The sequence below is a fragment of the Colletotrichum acutatum genome (genome assembly GCF_030867785.1).
Source record: "Colletotrichum acutatum strain CBS 112980 chromosome Unknown BDZ83scaffold_88, whole genome shotgun sequence".
In the NCBI taxonomy this organism is placed as follows: Eukaryota; Fungi; Ascomycota; class Sordariomycetes; order Glomerellales; family Glomerellaceae; genus Colletotrichum; species Colletotrichum acutatum.
In genome coordinates this window covers 133,792-148,119 of record NW_026849082.1, presented here as the reverse complement: position 1 = coordinate 148,119, position 14,328 = coordinate 133,792, and the positions used below count along the sequence as shown (strand labels likewise).

General features: G+C 54.0%; 2 protein-coding genes across 2 annotated transcripts; one reads left to right on the top strand and one right to left on the bottom strand.

Annotated features, from left to right (window-relative positions):
• The first annotated feature begins 4,939 nt into the window (after positions 1 to 4,939).
• BDZ83DRAFT_784910 (uncharacterized protein) lies at positions 4,940 to 7,016 on the top strand. Its single transcript, XM_060515618.1, has 2 exons — positions 4,940 to 5,591; positions 6,178 to 7,016. Exons 1-2 carry the CDS (start codon positions 5,191 to 5,193, stop codon positions 6,689 to 6,691), a joined length of 915 nt encoding a protein of 304 aa, XP_060361956.1. The 5' UTR covers positions 4,940 to 5,190; the 3' UTR covers positions 6,692 to 7,016.
• A 2,907-nt stretch (positions 7,017 to 9,923) lies between these two features.
• BDZ83DRAFT_784906 (uncharacterized protein) lies at positions 9,924 to 10,711 on the bottom strand (the record flags this gene model as incomplete). The annotated part of the gene is made up of 1 exon (XM_060515617.1): positions 9,924 to 10,711. The coding sequence occupies exon 1, from the start codon at positions 10,647 to 10,649 to the stop codon at positions 9,924 to 9,926; it is 726 nt and encodes a 241-aa protein (XP_060361955.1). The 5' UTR covers positions 10,650 to 10,711.
• Between the last annotated feature and the right edge of the window lie 3,617 nt (positions 10,712 to 14,328).

Genomic DNA, 14,328 nt, shown 5'->3' with positions numbered 1-14,328 from the left:
CTTGATAGTAGATCTGCGCGCTGCCTAGTGACAGCGATACCGAGTTGGTGTTCAGTAGTTGCGGGTGATCTCCCAAATCCAGTCTCTTTCTGGCGAGCAATCGAACGGTCCGAATCCTCGCCCTCGTGTTGCTGCTTTGCGACGCCTGTCTCTTTTTTCTTCTTCGTCTGCCGTGATTCAGCTGAGCAAGCCTGAACTTCCTTAACGAGCGTAGGTCAGGTGGGGGAAGGCCGAGCTTTGGCGCCTCATAGAGCGGTCGGAAGTAAAAACGAGCGAATGGGTAGGTGATAGCGTCGTACGCGGTCGCGGAACCAAATGGGGAAGAAAAAAACCGATGCGAAATTGGTTCTTCAAATGGTGATGTGCAAAGTCGAATGAGCCGCTAGCAAAGGTCGAGAAGTTGCAGTTCGAGAGGAAAAGGCCGCTCCGGTATGACGTCCGTGGGGAGAGAGCGGTATATTAGAGGATGCGGTGGGTACCTGGCAAGTACGTGTGTGAAGCAAGGTGGACAGACAAGGATGCGCGGCGGAGTAACGATGGCCTAGATGCGCAGTGGGCGTTTCTGTCGATATTGGATCTGCTTCACCGAGGAGATGAATCGGGCGGTTGTAGCGGCTTGTTTAAGAGGCGCAAACGAGGAGACCAAGACGTTGGCAGACAGAGACCATGCGCGCACCAGGAGTAGCAGCAATTGGTAGTCTGCTGGTTCGCCAAAGGGTCTCAGGTCTTGGTGTCTGGTTTCGGGTACGGCCTGTAATGGTGCGTTGCTTGGTACACAACCTATGGCTCAAGGTGAGTAAATGGACGGTAGACAACACGGCGCGTGCGTGGGCGAGGTGTGCGTATTATGCTCCGGGGCCGGGAGAGAGGTTGGAATAGTGCGCAAGAGCGAGAAGAGACGCGGCTACGATGGAAGGTCGGAACAGAACTTCAAGCAAGACGGGTAGGTAGACAATCCAAGGGAAGAGGGATGGATGGGATGAGCGGTATCTAATGTATGTATGTGTGAATGCGCGCTTGTAAGGCAGAGCAAGGTAAAGTAGAGAGAGGTCTGGTAAGGATGGGGGTGTGCGTGCGGGTTGAGCGACGGTGCAGTGAGCCCTTTGGGCTGGGTCCTGGGTTGATGGGTATGAAGATGGATGGGACCTGGGTCTAGGACCTCCTTGGAGAAGAGAACTGGGGCCCTTGGGGCCTTGGGTTGATGCTGGTAAGGGCATGGGTGTGTGGGATATGGAAATGGGTGTTGGGAGAGATGGGTAAATGGGCATGGGTGAGGATGGTCGGGGGGAATGGGTACCTGACGATGTGCTTGGGCGAGACTGCAAAGACAAGTAGCTGATAGTACGTACTCTTTTCTTTCCCTCTCGCTTTTCTTTCCTCTGAGGTTCGCGGTTGTGGGAATGGGATGAAATGTGGAAGTGAGGTGAGCTAGTTGAGGTCAGGCAGCAGCAGCAGCAGTAGCTGAGTCGAGGGACACAAAAGAGGTGGAATGAGTTGCAAGACTGTCAACGAAGGAGGACAACGGAAGTTGGAGATGGAATAGTAAAAGATGTGAGGAGAAGTCGGGCAGGAGGAGAAGGATGGAGAAGAAGGCCGGTATATGGGAGAAGTCTGGCGGAAGATATGAAGAAATCGCAGTGGGGTGTGTTTGTGATGTATGCAACGGAGGATTTCCGGCAGTAAGGTAAGGTACCTTTTCCTGAGGTGACTCGAGGTGGGTGAGGCGGGAGCAGAGCTGAGCAGAGCAATGATGCACGGCAGAGCGAAGTTGTGTAAAGTAAGGTACGGATACGCAGAGGGATGGATGTCAACTCAAGTACTACTACGAAAGAGCAAAGTCGAGTTGGATCGAGTGGAAGAAAGTAAGGTAGGTAGATGTTGAGTATGAGGAACAAACAGTCGCTCGCTCCCTTTGGATCACAGCACCGTGAAGGTAAGGTAGGATATGTAGAGTAAGGTAAGGCAGGCAGAGAAACGAGTCGGACGGGGGAGGGAGAACTAGAAGGAAGAAGACGATATTGTGTCGGGTGCCATTGGATTGGATGTGTGATGTGTGAGGTCGGCCTGCTGCTGGAGCTGCCGCTTCCGCTGCCACTGCGCAGCTGGGCTGGATTTTGTCCCTCGTTGGCTTTTCTGGTCGGGTCGGGTGGACATGCGAGGTTCCGACTACTTGCTGTCTTGCGTGAGACACATGGTCAGCCGAGGTAGCGGTACGTGTCTTTGGAGGTGGGACTCGACTTGCAGTACATGCGTGCCGCTGTTTCTCCCCTTCCTGCTGCTGCTGCTCCCCTCGCTCCTGCTCACTCGAGGTAAGGTGAGGTGGTCTGGTCTGTACTCCGTACCGCTACCGCGACTGTGAGGTCGTGTGTGGGCAGTGGCAGTGGGCAGGCAGGGGCAGGGCATGTCCATCGGCGGCTTCCTCCACTCGATCCCCCCTCCCTTGCCAGGCCGACTGTCCATCTTGGAAAAAATAATTGTTAGTGCGCGACAATGAGCATTGTATCGCACCCCCCGCTTGCTGACCCCCCCCGGGATGGGATGTGTCGACAAGGCTCATTTATGCACACGCCCCTCGTGTTTTTCAGAAAAAAGACGGCAACGGTTGTACCAATGTCTCTCTCGAGCACCCAAGTATGGATACGTACTCCTTACCCCATCATCATCACTGAGATGGATGTGAGATGCGGGAGAATGAGAAAGTGCCCTCGCTGATGTGTAAGGTACCAAGTACTGCAAAGTCGATGAGGAGATTCGGGAACGAACAAGGGAGGCGACCGACGTAAGGTAAGGTGAGGTGAGGTGACGGACTGACCGAATCTCTCTGTTTCTTTCTCTCTCTCTCCCGTCCGTGACGCGCAGCTCTGTGGCCCCATCAGACCGAGGTCAAGCCCATCCTTCCAGTCCAGATGTATTCATACCTTGCTCTCTTGAGTGTTGCCTCTGGCGCCCCCAGCTTCGAATAGAGTCACCCACGTTATGGAAAGGGGGCGCGCGCATTCATCACCGCCAGTCAAGCCGCCAGTGTCAAGCTCAACCCCGACGAGTGTGGCACCTCAAGCGTGGCTCGAGCTCTTGCACTCTCCGATGCCTTTCTTATTTGGCCAAGGCTGCTATTACGCAAGCTAAGGTGCAGAGTAGTGTATCTGTATCCATACCGACGGAATACAGCACTACGGATACATACACAGCGTCACCTCTCTGCCAGCCGTTCTGTTTTGCTTTTCTCCTTCCCCTGCACAGTCAGCCGACACTTTTTCTAACTTCAGTAGACTCGGAGAAGAGAGATTCGGAGAGTGGGGGATGGACAGGGGGACGAAGCCGCGCTACTCCGTCCCAGCGGCGACCTTTCCAATCTGACGTAGTTGGTTTAGCTGACCACTCTCTGACAGAGCCGATTAGTATGGTAGATTGATTGGGATCGCGGCTCGGAATAGACGTGAGAGGCAAAAGACGTCGTCAGTCAATTAAGAAAAAAGTGCTGCGCAAAATGCAAAGGACCACGGAGTATGGGTACCATCCACGGAGGCCTTGCTAGCATTCGCGACCTAAGTTGCGGATGCTAGTTAGTGTAAGGTAGTCGGTCCCTCATCTTCGGTTCTGCGGCGGCGCGGCCTGCCCTGGTGCAGTCGGGTGGTGTCTCGTGGTCGGGGGAGCTATTCTCACTCTGGCTTGAAGCCTTGAACAGGCGGGAATGAGGAAACGCGCGAGTCTTGTCAGATGGCAGGCCCCTTCTGGCCCTCTTCTGTCTGGATTGGGCCTGGCTTCATACCGGTGTATGCTTTCCCCTCGTGCGCCTGCTGCGTGCCTCTTCCCACCCCAAGACAAGGTACCTTGTACTCTGCAGCCCGCACAACGTTTGGTCCCTTGGGGTCCTTGGGATCAGATTTCGGCGCCGTCGCCGTTGCCGTGTGTCCCATCTTGGTGCTTGGCTAGCCCTGGTGGTCATTTGTTGGCGAGCCGTCATCCGTGTGCCGGCTCGATTGCGACAGGACAGCTTTCCCTCTCGAGCTAACCGTAGTAGCAATAGTAGCCATAGATTGGGTGCAAAGATGAGAATGGAGATGCTCGGTGATGGATGGGGACGGGGACGGAGACGGAGGCACAACTTCGGCCAGCCAAGCAAACGCAGGCCATAGGCAGGTGCCTTCCGTTTCTTTAACGAAGCAATAAACATCCAGATTGATACATTGTTCATACGCACCATGTGCCTGAGGCCTAGGTACCTTACTCCGTAACCGCGGCGGTTTTCCCCATTTGCACTTCGTACTTGCTCCCGTGTGCCGTCCAACCCTCGCTCCTTCTCATTATCCAATATCATCGGGGTTACTATTGAATCTCGATGTAAGGCAGTTGCTACACACCCAAGGGCTTACCACCTTCAGTACTACATTGCTGACATGGGGAGCTGAGGTAAGGTCAGGCACGGAGTAAGGTACTTTATTCTCTCCTTCTTTTTGTTTATTTTTTGACCAACAAGGTAAAACAGCCATGCCACATGTACCAAGGGCAAGGAAGCTATGCTCTAATGCTTCCTACCCTAAGGTACCTTATTCCGAGGCACCTTCCCGGAAAGAACGTAGAAGGAAGAAATAGCGCACCAGTCAATTGCTCCCGCTTGCTCTTGCCATTCTCTCTCCAGCGTCTACTTCGCACCTACCTTAAGGTCAGACGGGTTATGGTGTTTTTCAAACATGGGAAAGCGCAAAACGCCCTTGCTCAAAACAGAAACACCACACATGGCAGGTGTGCGATGAAGGGCGCCTTACCGAAACTTTAATCGCTAACTGGGCACTTTAAACGGCGCCTTCCTCGCACCTTATCATCAAGCATGGAAGGTAGTAGTCAGCATTACCTTGCCTGCCTCACTAAACAATGTCTGCCTCTCTGTCTGAGGGGGCCTGGGCCACCTCTCTAATAGTAATACCTTTACCCCAAGGTACTGAGTTGAGCAGAGCATGCATCGCACCTCGATTTTCGTTTGCGGTGGCTTGCTCTTTCCCCCGTCCCCTTGCGCAAAGCTCGGCTGGTTCACTCCTGCCTCACACTTCATGTACTGGGAACCTTGCCTTCTCCTGGAAGGAACTGGGAATGGGTGCTTTCCATGATGCGCAAAAGGCACCTTAAGGCTTCCAGGTTCTCTTCCAATGTAAAACTCAACTCCACGGGACTCCCGTCCTCCTCAATCACATCATGTTCCCGCACAGGGTGTCTCCCTTCGCCCATCATATCGCCGCCGCCCTCGCCCTCGTCGTCCTGCGTCCTGCGTCCGCCATCTCCATCTTTGAGAACACTGAACCCAACAACCTACCAGCGCCAGCGCCAGTGCCAGCCCGACCTCATCTTCATCTGCCCACACTGCCACAAGCCAATTTCCAGTTCTGCATCCAGGCGTCTTTTTGTTTTCCCCATCCTCGCACTGGCATTTCCGTGTGCCATGCTCACTTTGGCTTCATCATTCCCATTAACCCCGCCCCTGGCCCATCCTCCGCTTCCTCTTCTGCTGTCTGCCATCGGTGCCATCCATGCGTACCTTATGAGTACGGAGCACACTCTTCTTCTTCTTTCCCGTCCACAGGCCTCATCCTTCTCCCGTTAGTCTGCCACCTCTGCTAATGTGCCTACCGTCACAGTGCTATGTGGGCTCGGTGGGTATCGTCTGATTAAGGCGTCGTCTCTTGGATCGGTCCTTTCTTGCGCCATCGCGTCTCTGACAGCTGTATGCCCCATGCCGGCGGCGCCGCCCCGAGAAAACGTTCAGCATTGGCATTAAGCGCCGGAGCTTTGTACAACTTCGTCTCCAAAGATGTTCACCGGTGCGGTGCGCATATTGTATATTCTTTGCACAAAGCTTTCATCGCATTATTACTCGACTCCTGATCAACCTGGTCAAACACCTGCATCACCCTTCGGGCAGACCTCGTCTAGATTGACGCAGCCGCCCAACTGCCTCGGGCTTTAATCAGTCATTCCGATGAAGGTCGCTCGCAATTCCCCGTCTTTGCTTTTTTGGATCAATGTCATCCGGTAACTCGAGACAGTCTGCCAGCCCCCCGATACCTCGTCCAATGCTTCAGACGCACTCTAGAGGGCGAACTAGTACCGCACCATCCGTACGGCTACATTCCATCAACTGTCTCTGCCCAGCCGCTCTAGCTATAGGTATCCGTACACAACTAGGACTCAGAGATGGTCAGTGGACAAAATCGATGTGCCACTTCGTTCGTACAGCAGCACGCGGCTCGGTAGCTCTCAAAGCCTGCAACGCTACGATGCCTTCCAAGTTTGGTCGAGCCGTTCATCCCCGTCAAGCCTAATCCGCGGAAAGCCACCTCAAACTGCACGCTCAGGTATTCGTACTCCGTCAGTCCGTAAAGCGCTTGACAACCCTATCTTTGCCAGTAGGCAAAAGTTGCTTCTTCGTCATAAGCAGTCAAATAGCCTACCAGAAACATCTACCGCCAAGGAATCAAGTCGGCGTGTTCCAATACTTACACCACCATACCACACCCATTGGATATTGGAGATGGCGAAGGCTTGCCACAAGACCCCTGGACCCTTAAGCCGTGTGGCTGTGCAATCTCCGTTTTGCCCCTCGCCGAAGCGCCCTAGACAAAATGGACAGGTGCCGAATCCCAATCGAGCTGTGCCAGGACGGCCAGTGTCCGAAGATAGAGACTTCTGGGTCATTTGACAGTTCGCAGGATACACCAAAACGGTCATATCCGACGACTGCTGCCATTGAAAGGGCACTGCGCTGGCCGTGAGCTTGAAGACTAGGGTCTTCGGTGATGTTCGTCTGAATGCGATCCCGAAAGACGGGCTGTAGCCGCTTGTTGTCGGCCAACAGCGACAACCTTAGAGCTCACTCAGTCGATCATCGCTTCGACGGTTAAGCAGGCCGAGACAAGTCGCCGGCGACACCCCACGCTCAAGTCTCGATGAAGTCGGGAATTGATTCAGAAGCGGCAATGGTCTCGGATCGCATATTGCAACAACAGGCCCTTGGGGTGTCTCCTTTCTGCCTGGCGGCGATTCAATGTCTACACTAGGGAATGCAGATCTCTGCCCGGCAAGCCGCACAGCCCAAACCCCAAGTAGCGTTCTTGATGTCAACCACGATTCAGAGATGCGATCGGCGCTGCAATCGTCAACAGAATGCACACGATATCCGGCACCGAGCATGATTTACCCCTGAGCCCCCTCCTGGCGGTCCCCAGCGGACGGGCGGCTGTTGGCTCCTTCTCGGTCCTGATTTACTGACAGGGCCGACTCCGGATTTCATATCGTTCATCGGGTCAATCGCGCATTCTTTGCATACGGCGTAATTTCTCAGCGAGGCTGTAGTGGCTGCCATTATGCAGATATGCTCAGCGTTTCAATTCCACCTCTTGCAGGCTCGTTGATTCGACATCCTAGGTTGCTCGCTAAACGGTGGCTTCGGGCCTGGCTATCCTATTCCAGAGGACTGGCCTTGCCGACCGTTACGCACCATCTAGTGAACTCTAAGTGGCGCTATCACACCGTCGCCAACGTTCTGTTAGTCTGGCGCGCCGTTGTCGCTACTGGACATGACGACTGTTACCCGCGCGGGACACGGCACGTGGCATAGCTCCCGTCCCGTTCACACGCGACCATTGGGTGCCATCATTTTTCAAGGCAGATTTGTGTTGACGCCATCCCGATGGTAAACCACATCTGACATCGTCAGTACGCTTTTGCTGAAGACTTGCGGCGGCATAGCGCTGGTGACTATGGCTGGGTCATCGTGGCAGCCTTTCCAATGTGTCAGAGTCACTTGTTGTTACCGCATTGAGGAATCCATGAGTCCGGTACCTCAATGCCTCGAAGGCAACGCGGAAATGTATCCACAGTCATCGTGCGGGAGACTTCAACTTGGCCGCGTAACAGGAACATGCATTGCACATTGGCCCCCAACGGCTCTCTGTTGACGTGGAGCTTATTTCGAATAGCAGATGATATTGAAAAGGCGTGTTGACGTCATTTTGCCGGCCAGCGAGTTCCCAGATGCACCTCCAAAGGCTTACTCGAGTCAGCTCAATCCCCATCTTGAAATGCAACCAAGGCTTCGGAAACGAAAATTGACGAGGATTTTTCCGGGCCGCCGTCAAATCCACGGCACAGTACTTCTCGAGTGTTTCGTATTTAGCCTCTTTGAGCATCGAAATGGCCCGAAACGCCGCCAGACTCAAATAGCCCGGCCGTTGAATAGCCGGGCGTGGTACTTTGAGACGACGCTGCATTGTTTACAGCCATTTCAGGATGCCGACTCGTCCAGAATCCTTCGAGCCATATCGAATCAAAGCAAGAGAAACGGTTTTTTATTTATTTATGATGGGTATATGGCTCCTTTCATTTACACAGTAGAAGTCCTTGGGAGATTACAAGGCGACTTCCAGGGATCCATTGAGCGACTACCAAAGTTGGGCGCCGACTGATCATTTCCGACTCGGACCAGTAGCTGTCAAGAGAGGGGACGGACGCTGCAATCCTTGTTTCATCTAAGCTTATTCACTTTACCGCACAATTCACTAATTACCACGAGAGCAAGCCTCGGAGGCTAGAACACAAGAACCACAATCCTGAATGCCATCGCCTCAATGCGTTCCTGGCTAGACTTTATGTAAACACCAAGACTGGAGAATGGAACGGTTTTCAGCGGAGTCTGTTGATGAGCGAGAGATATTCCGCACCAGGGGTTCCGAATTGAAAGCTGTCAAAGACTCATCTAAGTCACACTTCATGGGCGGGCCAAAAGAAGATCTACTGTCGATGCGAGCTTAAGCGATGGCCCGACAGCGAATGCAACGGCCTCTGCAGTCTGCGAGAGCTTGCCGACCACAACAACTTCCAGCACGTCCCAATAGTTCGGTGGAGGCACTGAATCCGCCTCAAGCCGTGACAGCTACAGGCCACACAGTTGCCCTTGCAGATGGGATCACCGAGCTGCCAATTTGTTCTAGACGGACGTCAACGAAGCTAGCTCTCAGGAACATCTTCAGTGCACCACGCTAAGAAGAGCCCAAAGGAAGCTACTCAGATTCCCCTCGGGCTCCCCGTAGCTATGCTGCACAGGTACTCCAGCAGTGCAGAGTGCTCGAGCCGAACACTGTACCACAGGCCTCGACTTAGGAAAGAAGGTTAATGGAGGGCCAGACCGTCTCATGTCAAGCATAGCAACCCCATGCCTAGACTCTAGACCCGAGTGTCTCGCGCAGCGGGTGTGAGTCTGTGACCTGTCCCAAATTACCAGGGCGAGGCGGGGACAACGAGGGAAAAGCTCTGACGTCATGGCGACCCAGACTCACCTCCTTACCCACAGGCTAATGTCGAGAGTTCGAAACTCATCAATCACGGGGCTACAAGCCTGCGACAACAAGCGCGATACCTGTGTCTCTGGGTTCTGAAAGTCGATCTACATCCGTAAAGGAGCCTCAGGAAGAAGGGTTCTATGAATGGATTGCCGATTGGGCCGGGACTGGTTGGCGCCAATGACCGACTTGGAATCGAAATAGAAGCACTGGTTGTCGGGAGCAGGCCGCCGCAGCTGGCCTACCCGTTTCTGATGCTGATCTTCGGCTCAGGACGCTGGAGAATATGCCCATGGGTGTGGTAGTTCATCCCAGCACAGCTTTCAGAGGGCAACGACGGACCAATCGTCGCTTGCTTTTGTCATCAACTTCAACGGTCGTTGTTCGGTTCCTGAGCACAGCAACCCAACAGTTCGTCCCGAGGAGAATGGAATCTCGAGTCTACTGAACAGAGTTTCCTCGACTTGACGAGATTGGACCGGGTGGCCTGAGAATCCCCCTACCGGCACAGAATGATGCAGCCGAGCAGGAGGTCTTCCGGTCCAGACTTGTTGACGAAATAGCAAACTTATCGCCTTCTCCTAATGCATAATGCTATTCTGATACGGCTGCACACGACACAAATAACGATGGCATCCAAGCGCCGACCACAGAGTCGACTTCCAAAGGATCCTGCAGGGATAGACCCAATGGATTTGTTGCAGTCCGATGAATTCGCATCAGTGTTGGGATAACATTGCCAACATTAAACCACAAGGATCCGGCCGTAAGGCTTCTAATTGAGACCCAGAAATCGCCAAATATCGGTAGTTGGGGGTCCCAATAATTTCCAGCTTTGCGGTTCACGTCGCACACACCTGCCGTGGTTTGTGGGCGAGCTGATGAGAGGCAATCCTGGCGTACGGAAGAAGTTGCAAAGTCTGTGGAATGGGTCTCGTGATCAAAGACACAGACATGCACCAGTGCATGGAACATGGGTGGGTAGACTTTGGTAAGAGTTCGCCCCTTCAGCGTCGCCTTGTTGCCATCGCCAAATGGCAAATGCCTCACTGACGACACCGGTAGCCAGTCGGAATGGGCCTCGCAGCTCAGGCTGTGACTTTGATAGTTTTGTTTGGTGCCACTCAGATGGAGTACAACACTGAAATTTTCCTCCTCCTCTTCCTCCTGGGGGTGAGACCTGACATTGATTTGGCACGGCGTATTTAGATGGAGAGGACGGCGTTGCAAAGCGCCGTTTGTTGCTTTCGACCCTGGGGCTTTGGAGAGAAACAAACTGATGCGGGGCCCAGGACCCGCGTGCGCGTGCTTCATATCCATTCTCCATCTCAGTCTCCATTTTCATCTTGGACAAGGACCGGGGATGGTTGTCGATGTTGGAGGGAGCGCACCGCCACGGCAGAATGATGTCATGTCGTACTTGAGAAAGCCAAACAGAAGCAGAGAAAAAAAACTGTCTTCACCGGGCTGCTGTTTTCACCAAAGTACGGATACACTTGGAAAAGCGACATCGACTCCACCAACAACATCCCACGATGGCACAAGCTCCATCCACTCCAAAGGGCTCCAATGAACAGTCGTTAACCCTCACGTATTCAGCCAACTCTCCGCAATGCAGCATCATCGAGAGTTGCGGTGTGGAAACCTCTGCGCCGCACGCTTGATTCGTGGCACCGGTAAAGGCCAGCGTTGTGCCATTGCAATGGAACTTGCATCAACAGTCGTTGCACAGAGAGTTGAAACAGACCCCGACAACACACGACCCATGGTTCTCTGTGTCATTGTTAGAGTCGCGCGGGACATGTTCGAAACTCGTAACCCTGTCACCTGATGGGCTTTACCTCCATCAGACCAGCTCCCGAAAAGGGGAGCGCGCTGAGCTTTCCTCAGGGCCTCACTGCACACATTTTGTGCCGTCCAAATGGGGATACTGAGGTGCCGCGAGCAACGTCATTCTCTCTAGAAACGGGGCCCCCGTCTTTGCTCTGTTAAGCCTGACGATGCATCGAAGTACGGATACAGATACAGGGGTCGGCCAGTCTCGGCGCCTCATTCTTCCCGGGACGCGGCACGAGTATGTTGTGGCGTTGACTGATGGAAACTGCTGGGACTGGTGAGTCTGCCTGAGCAGCAGCAATCACCAAGTTCTGCCCACTACGAAGTACGGATACCACGAAACATAATTCTCTGATCAGTTGAACTTGGCCGGATAATTCACCGAGTGGATACGGACAAGGTGTAACCAGGGGAGATGACAGAGTACATTGTCAATGAGTAGACGGCTCCAGCAAGAGCTCCCTGAGCTCTCCCCCGGGATCCTGAGCTCGACCATGGATACCATGTCCAGTCCAAATGCGAGCCCGCACTCAGCACTCAGGACTTTGCCGACCCAGAGACGGCATGATGATTATCTGTCAAGTAATCATGCCTGGTAGGCATTTCACGTCCATATCGCGCTAGCAAACAGCGCACGGAGCGGCCAGCAAGCCCCGAGTTGAAGTCCGCATATGCGGCTTTGAAGCCAGCTGCCATCGACCTCGCACGATGTTATCGCGAGCCACAAATCTCGCCAAGCCTTGAAAATGCAACGCTTCAGACCAGCTTGGGTGGGCGGCCGTGGTACAAACGGATAGAGTGCCTGGGATCATGGCCTTTCTGAGCGCGTCAAAGTGGGAGGGTTGCCATGCATGTTTGCGGGGCCCTGGCACATGTGGCTTCGGAGCACGCACTCTTGGGGTAAGAGGATTTCAGCAGACCCCAGGGCGTTCCGTAGCGCCTACCGGTAGTATAACGGTATAACCTCATGAGCGCTCATTGCTCAATGCCCGCAGGAGATTATGACAACTGATGGTGTGCATCCCAATCTGGGCACATGGTTGAAGCCATCTTGGGCCATCCCGCGCAACGGCGCTGGGGTACAGGAGGCTAACTACGAGACCACGGAGCCCTACCCAGCGATCGATACCAACCGTCGGTTGCTCACTAGTACGGCTCTTTCAGGGTCCTCGCATTCAGCGCCGAAGCAGGGGACCAACTGCCCAAGTTAAGCTGACCGTTGATCGCCGATTTTAGAAAAGAACCACCCATTTCCTTCACGCTTCTATGCATACAGCGCCAACAATACCAGGTATTTGGTAGAGGGTGGCGGCAGCCACAGTGGAGGTGGGGGCACACTGGTGCTACGGAGTACGGATACATGGGCAAAGGTACGGATTCATTTTTATCTCAGAGTTGCCAGCAAGCTCCATGGACTCATTGTTCATCGAGATTGCTTCACGGCTTACCTCGCGGTCAGCGCAAGGTAGTATAGGATCTCGTACCTTACCATTCTACCATGGCCCGTAACTTCAATAGCTTGCCGAACCCTAAAGTCCCCGATTCGCAGAACGGCGACAGCCGCTCAGACTGGCTATGACGGAGATTCGACAATATCGCCCGCCATTAAGTGCCAATAAACCTGTCAAACTACGCTCCGACTGTGGCATACGAGTCAGTCGGAGTGTACTGCGTATGAACCAGAGAAAACATCTTGACGGGTTTCTCAGCCACCAAACAGAGGGGCTACATAATAGTCGCAGGCCCTGACCCGCCCTGGCCCATCATCCTGGAGCTTAATTCCAATCTTACCACATGCAACGCTGGGCAGTTGACGCAGGACACCTTCGGGGCTTGATCCCGCAGCCGGGGGAGTGCCATATGGCCAATATGGTCGCAATTCAGTCAGTGGAGATACAAGGTTGCCGTCCGACGCGCCGGTGATGAGAAGCTTTCGTCAATATGCGTCAGGGCAATGTCTTGTAGCCGAGCCGGTTGAGTTCGCCTGCTTGGGTTGAGGTCCACCTCACGTTACACTCGGAGACCCGGGGCACCAACCTGCGCTTTGCCGGACATGGGAACAAGGCCTCTAGGGACCGTTGTCATCCACCCCGGAACGTGCCCTTCTCTCGGGACTAGGAAATGACGAAGCTTAGGGTTAACTTTGTAAGCGCCAGTTGACGAGGGTATCCGGGCGGAGGTTGCAACACTAACGGCGGCAAAAACAAAGTCGTGCTGTGTGCAAAGCGCAGGTACAATTTCGTTCCCTCACTTACAGCGCATACGGGTATAAGCTTCACTCCCCAACGGGAACGTAAGGCACAAAAGAAAAGGGGATTGACGAGTACCACGAAAAACGTTCGACTCGTATAATAGCAACAGATCGACTCATCCTGTTGTTGCGGATGGGTGGCGGACCTACGGATAGAGGCAATCTCAGTGCCAGCAACTTGACTTGGGTCCTGACAGTGGAGGTGGCTCTCTCGATCTGACTCTCTGCCGTTGCCCATCGTGGTGGTCCGGCACGGCACTCACAGACGCTGACGCTGTGGCATCGGAGAGCATCCCGCGTGCGCCCTGTGGTCGGCCGGGATCAGGGTAGAGACGGTGGATTTGCTCTGGGAATGCCTTTTAAGGGTCTCCACGGGCGCCGCTGGGATGCAGCCATTATTGACGGTCACGTTTGCCCAAGTGAGAAAATTCGGTGTCGATCATGAGGTCATTGTCGATTGGAGGGGATGAAGTTGCTGGAGGGGAGAAAACTTTTCGATGGACCCTTCCATGGCGTGGGTCTTGCGGGGGCACACGGGGGGCCGGGCAGCAGTGTGTTGTGCGGTGTTTGGGGGCACAAAAGTGAGATGGCAGATTGGTCCCTGACTACGATGCCATGATCAAGGTTGGAACGAACAAGGTTTGCACTGCGCTTGGGTATTGAGGAAGGGCGGGAAGAGAGGGGAATTGGGGGGGGGGGGGGCAGAAAGCGACGATGATCATTTCTCGACGAGGTAGGTTTCTCGATGGGTGGAAATCATTCAATGGAACCCTTGATCGCGGTCCCCCCCTGAGAAAATCATTGGAATTATATATATTTATAGAGGGCTGAGCCACGATGAAGGCAACTCGGGGAAGTATTGGAGGGGAGGCACTGACGTTATTTGCGTACGATTCTTGCAGAAATCAGACA

Excerpts from the sequence above, each read along its gene's own strand:
- BDZ83DRAFT_784910 (XM_060515618.1), top strand. The coding sequence starts at position 5,191 with ATGTTCCCGCACAGGGTGTCTCCCTTCGCCCATCATATCGCCGCCGCC. Across the intron at positions 5,592-6,177 it reads ACAGGCCTCATCCTTCTCCC|GACTCAGAGATGGTCAGTGG; the intron begins GTTAGTCTGCCA and ends GTACACAACTAG.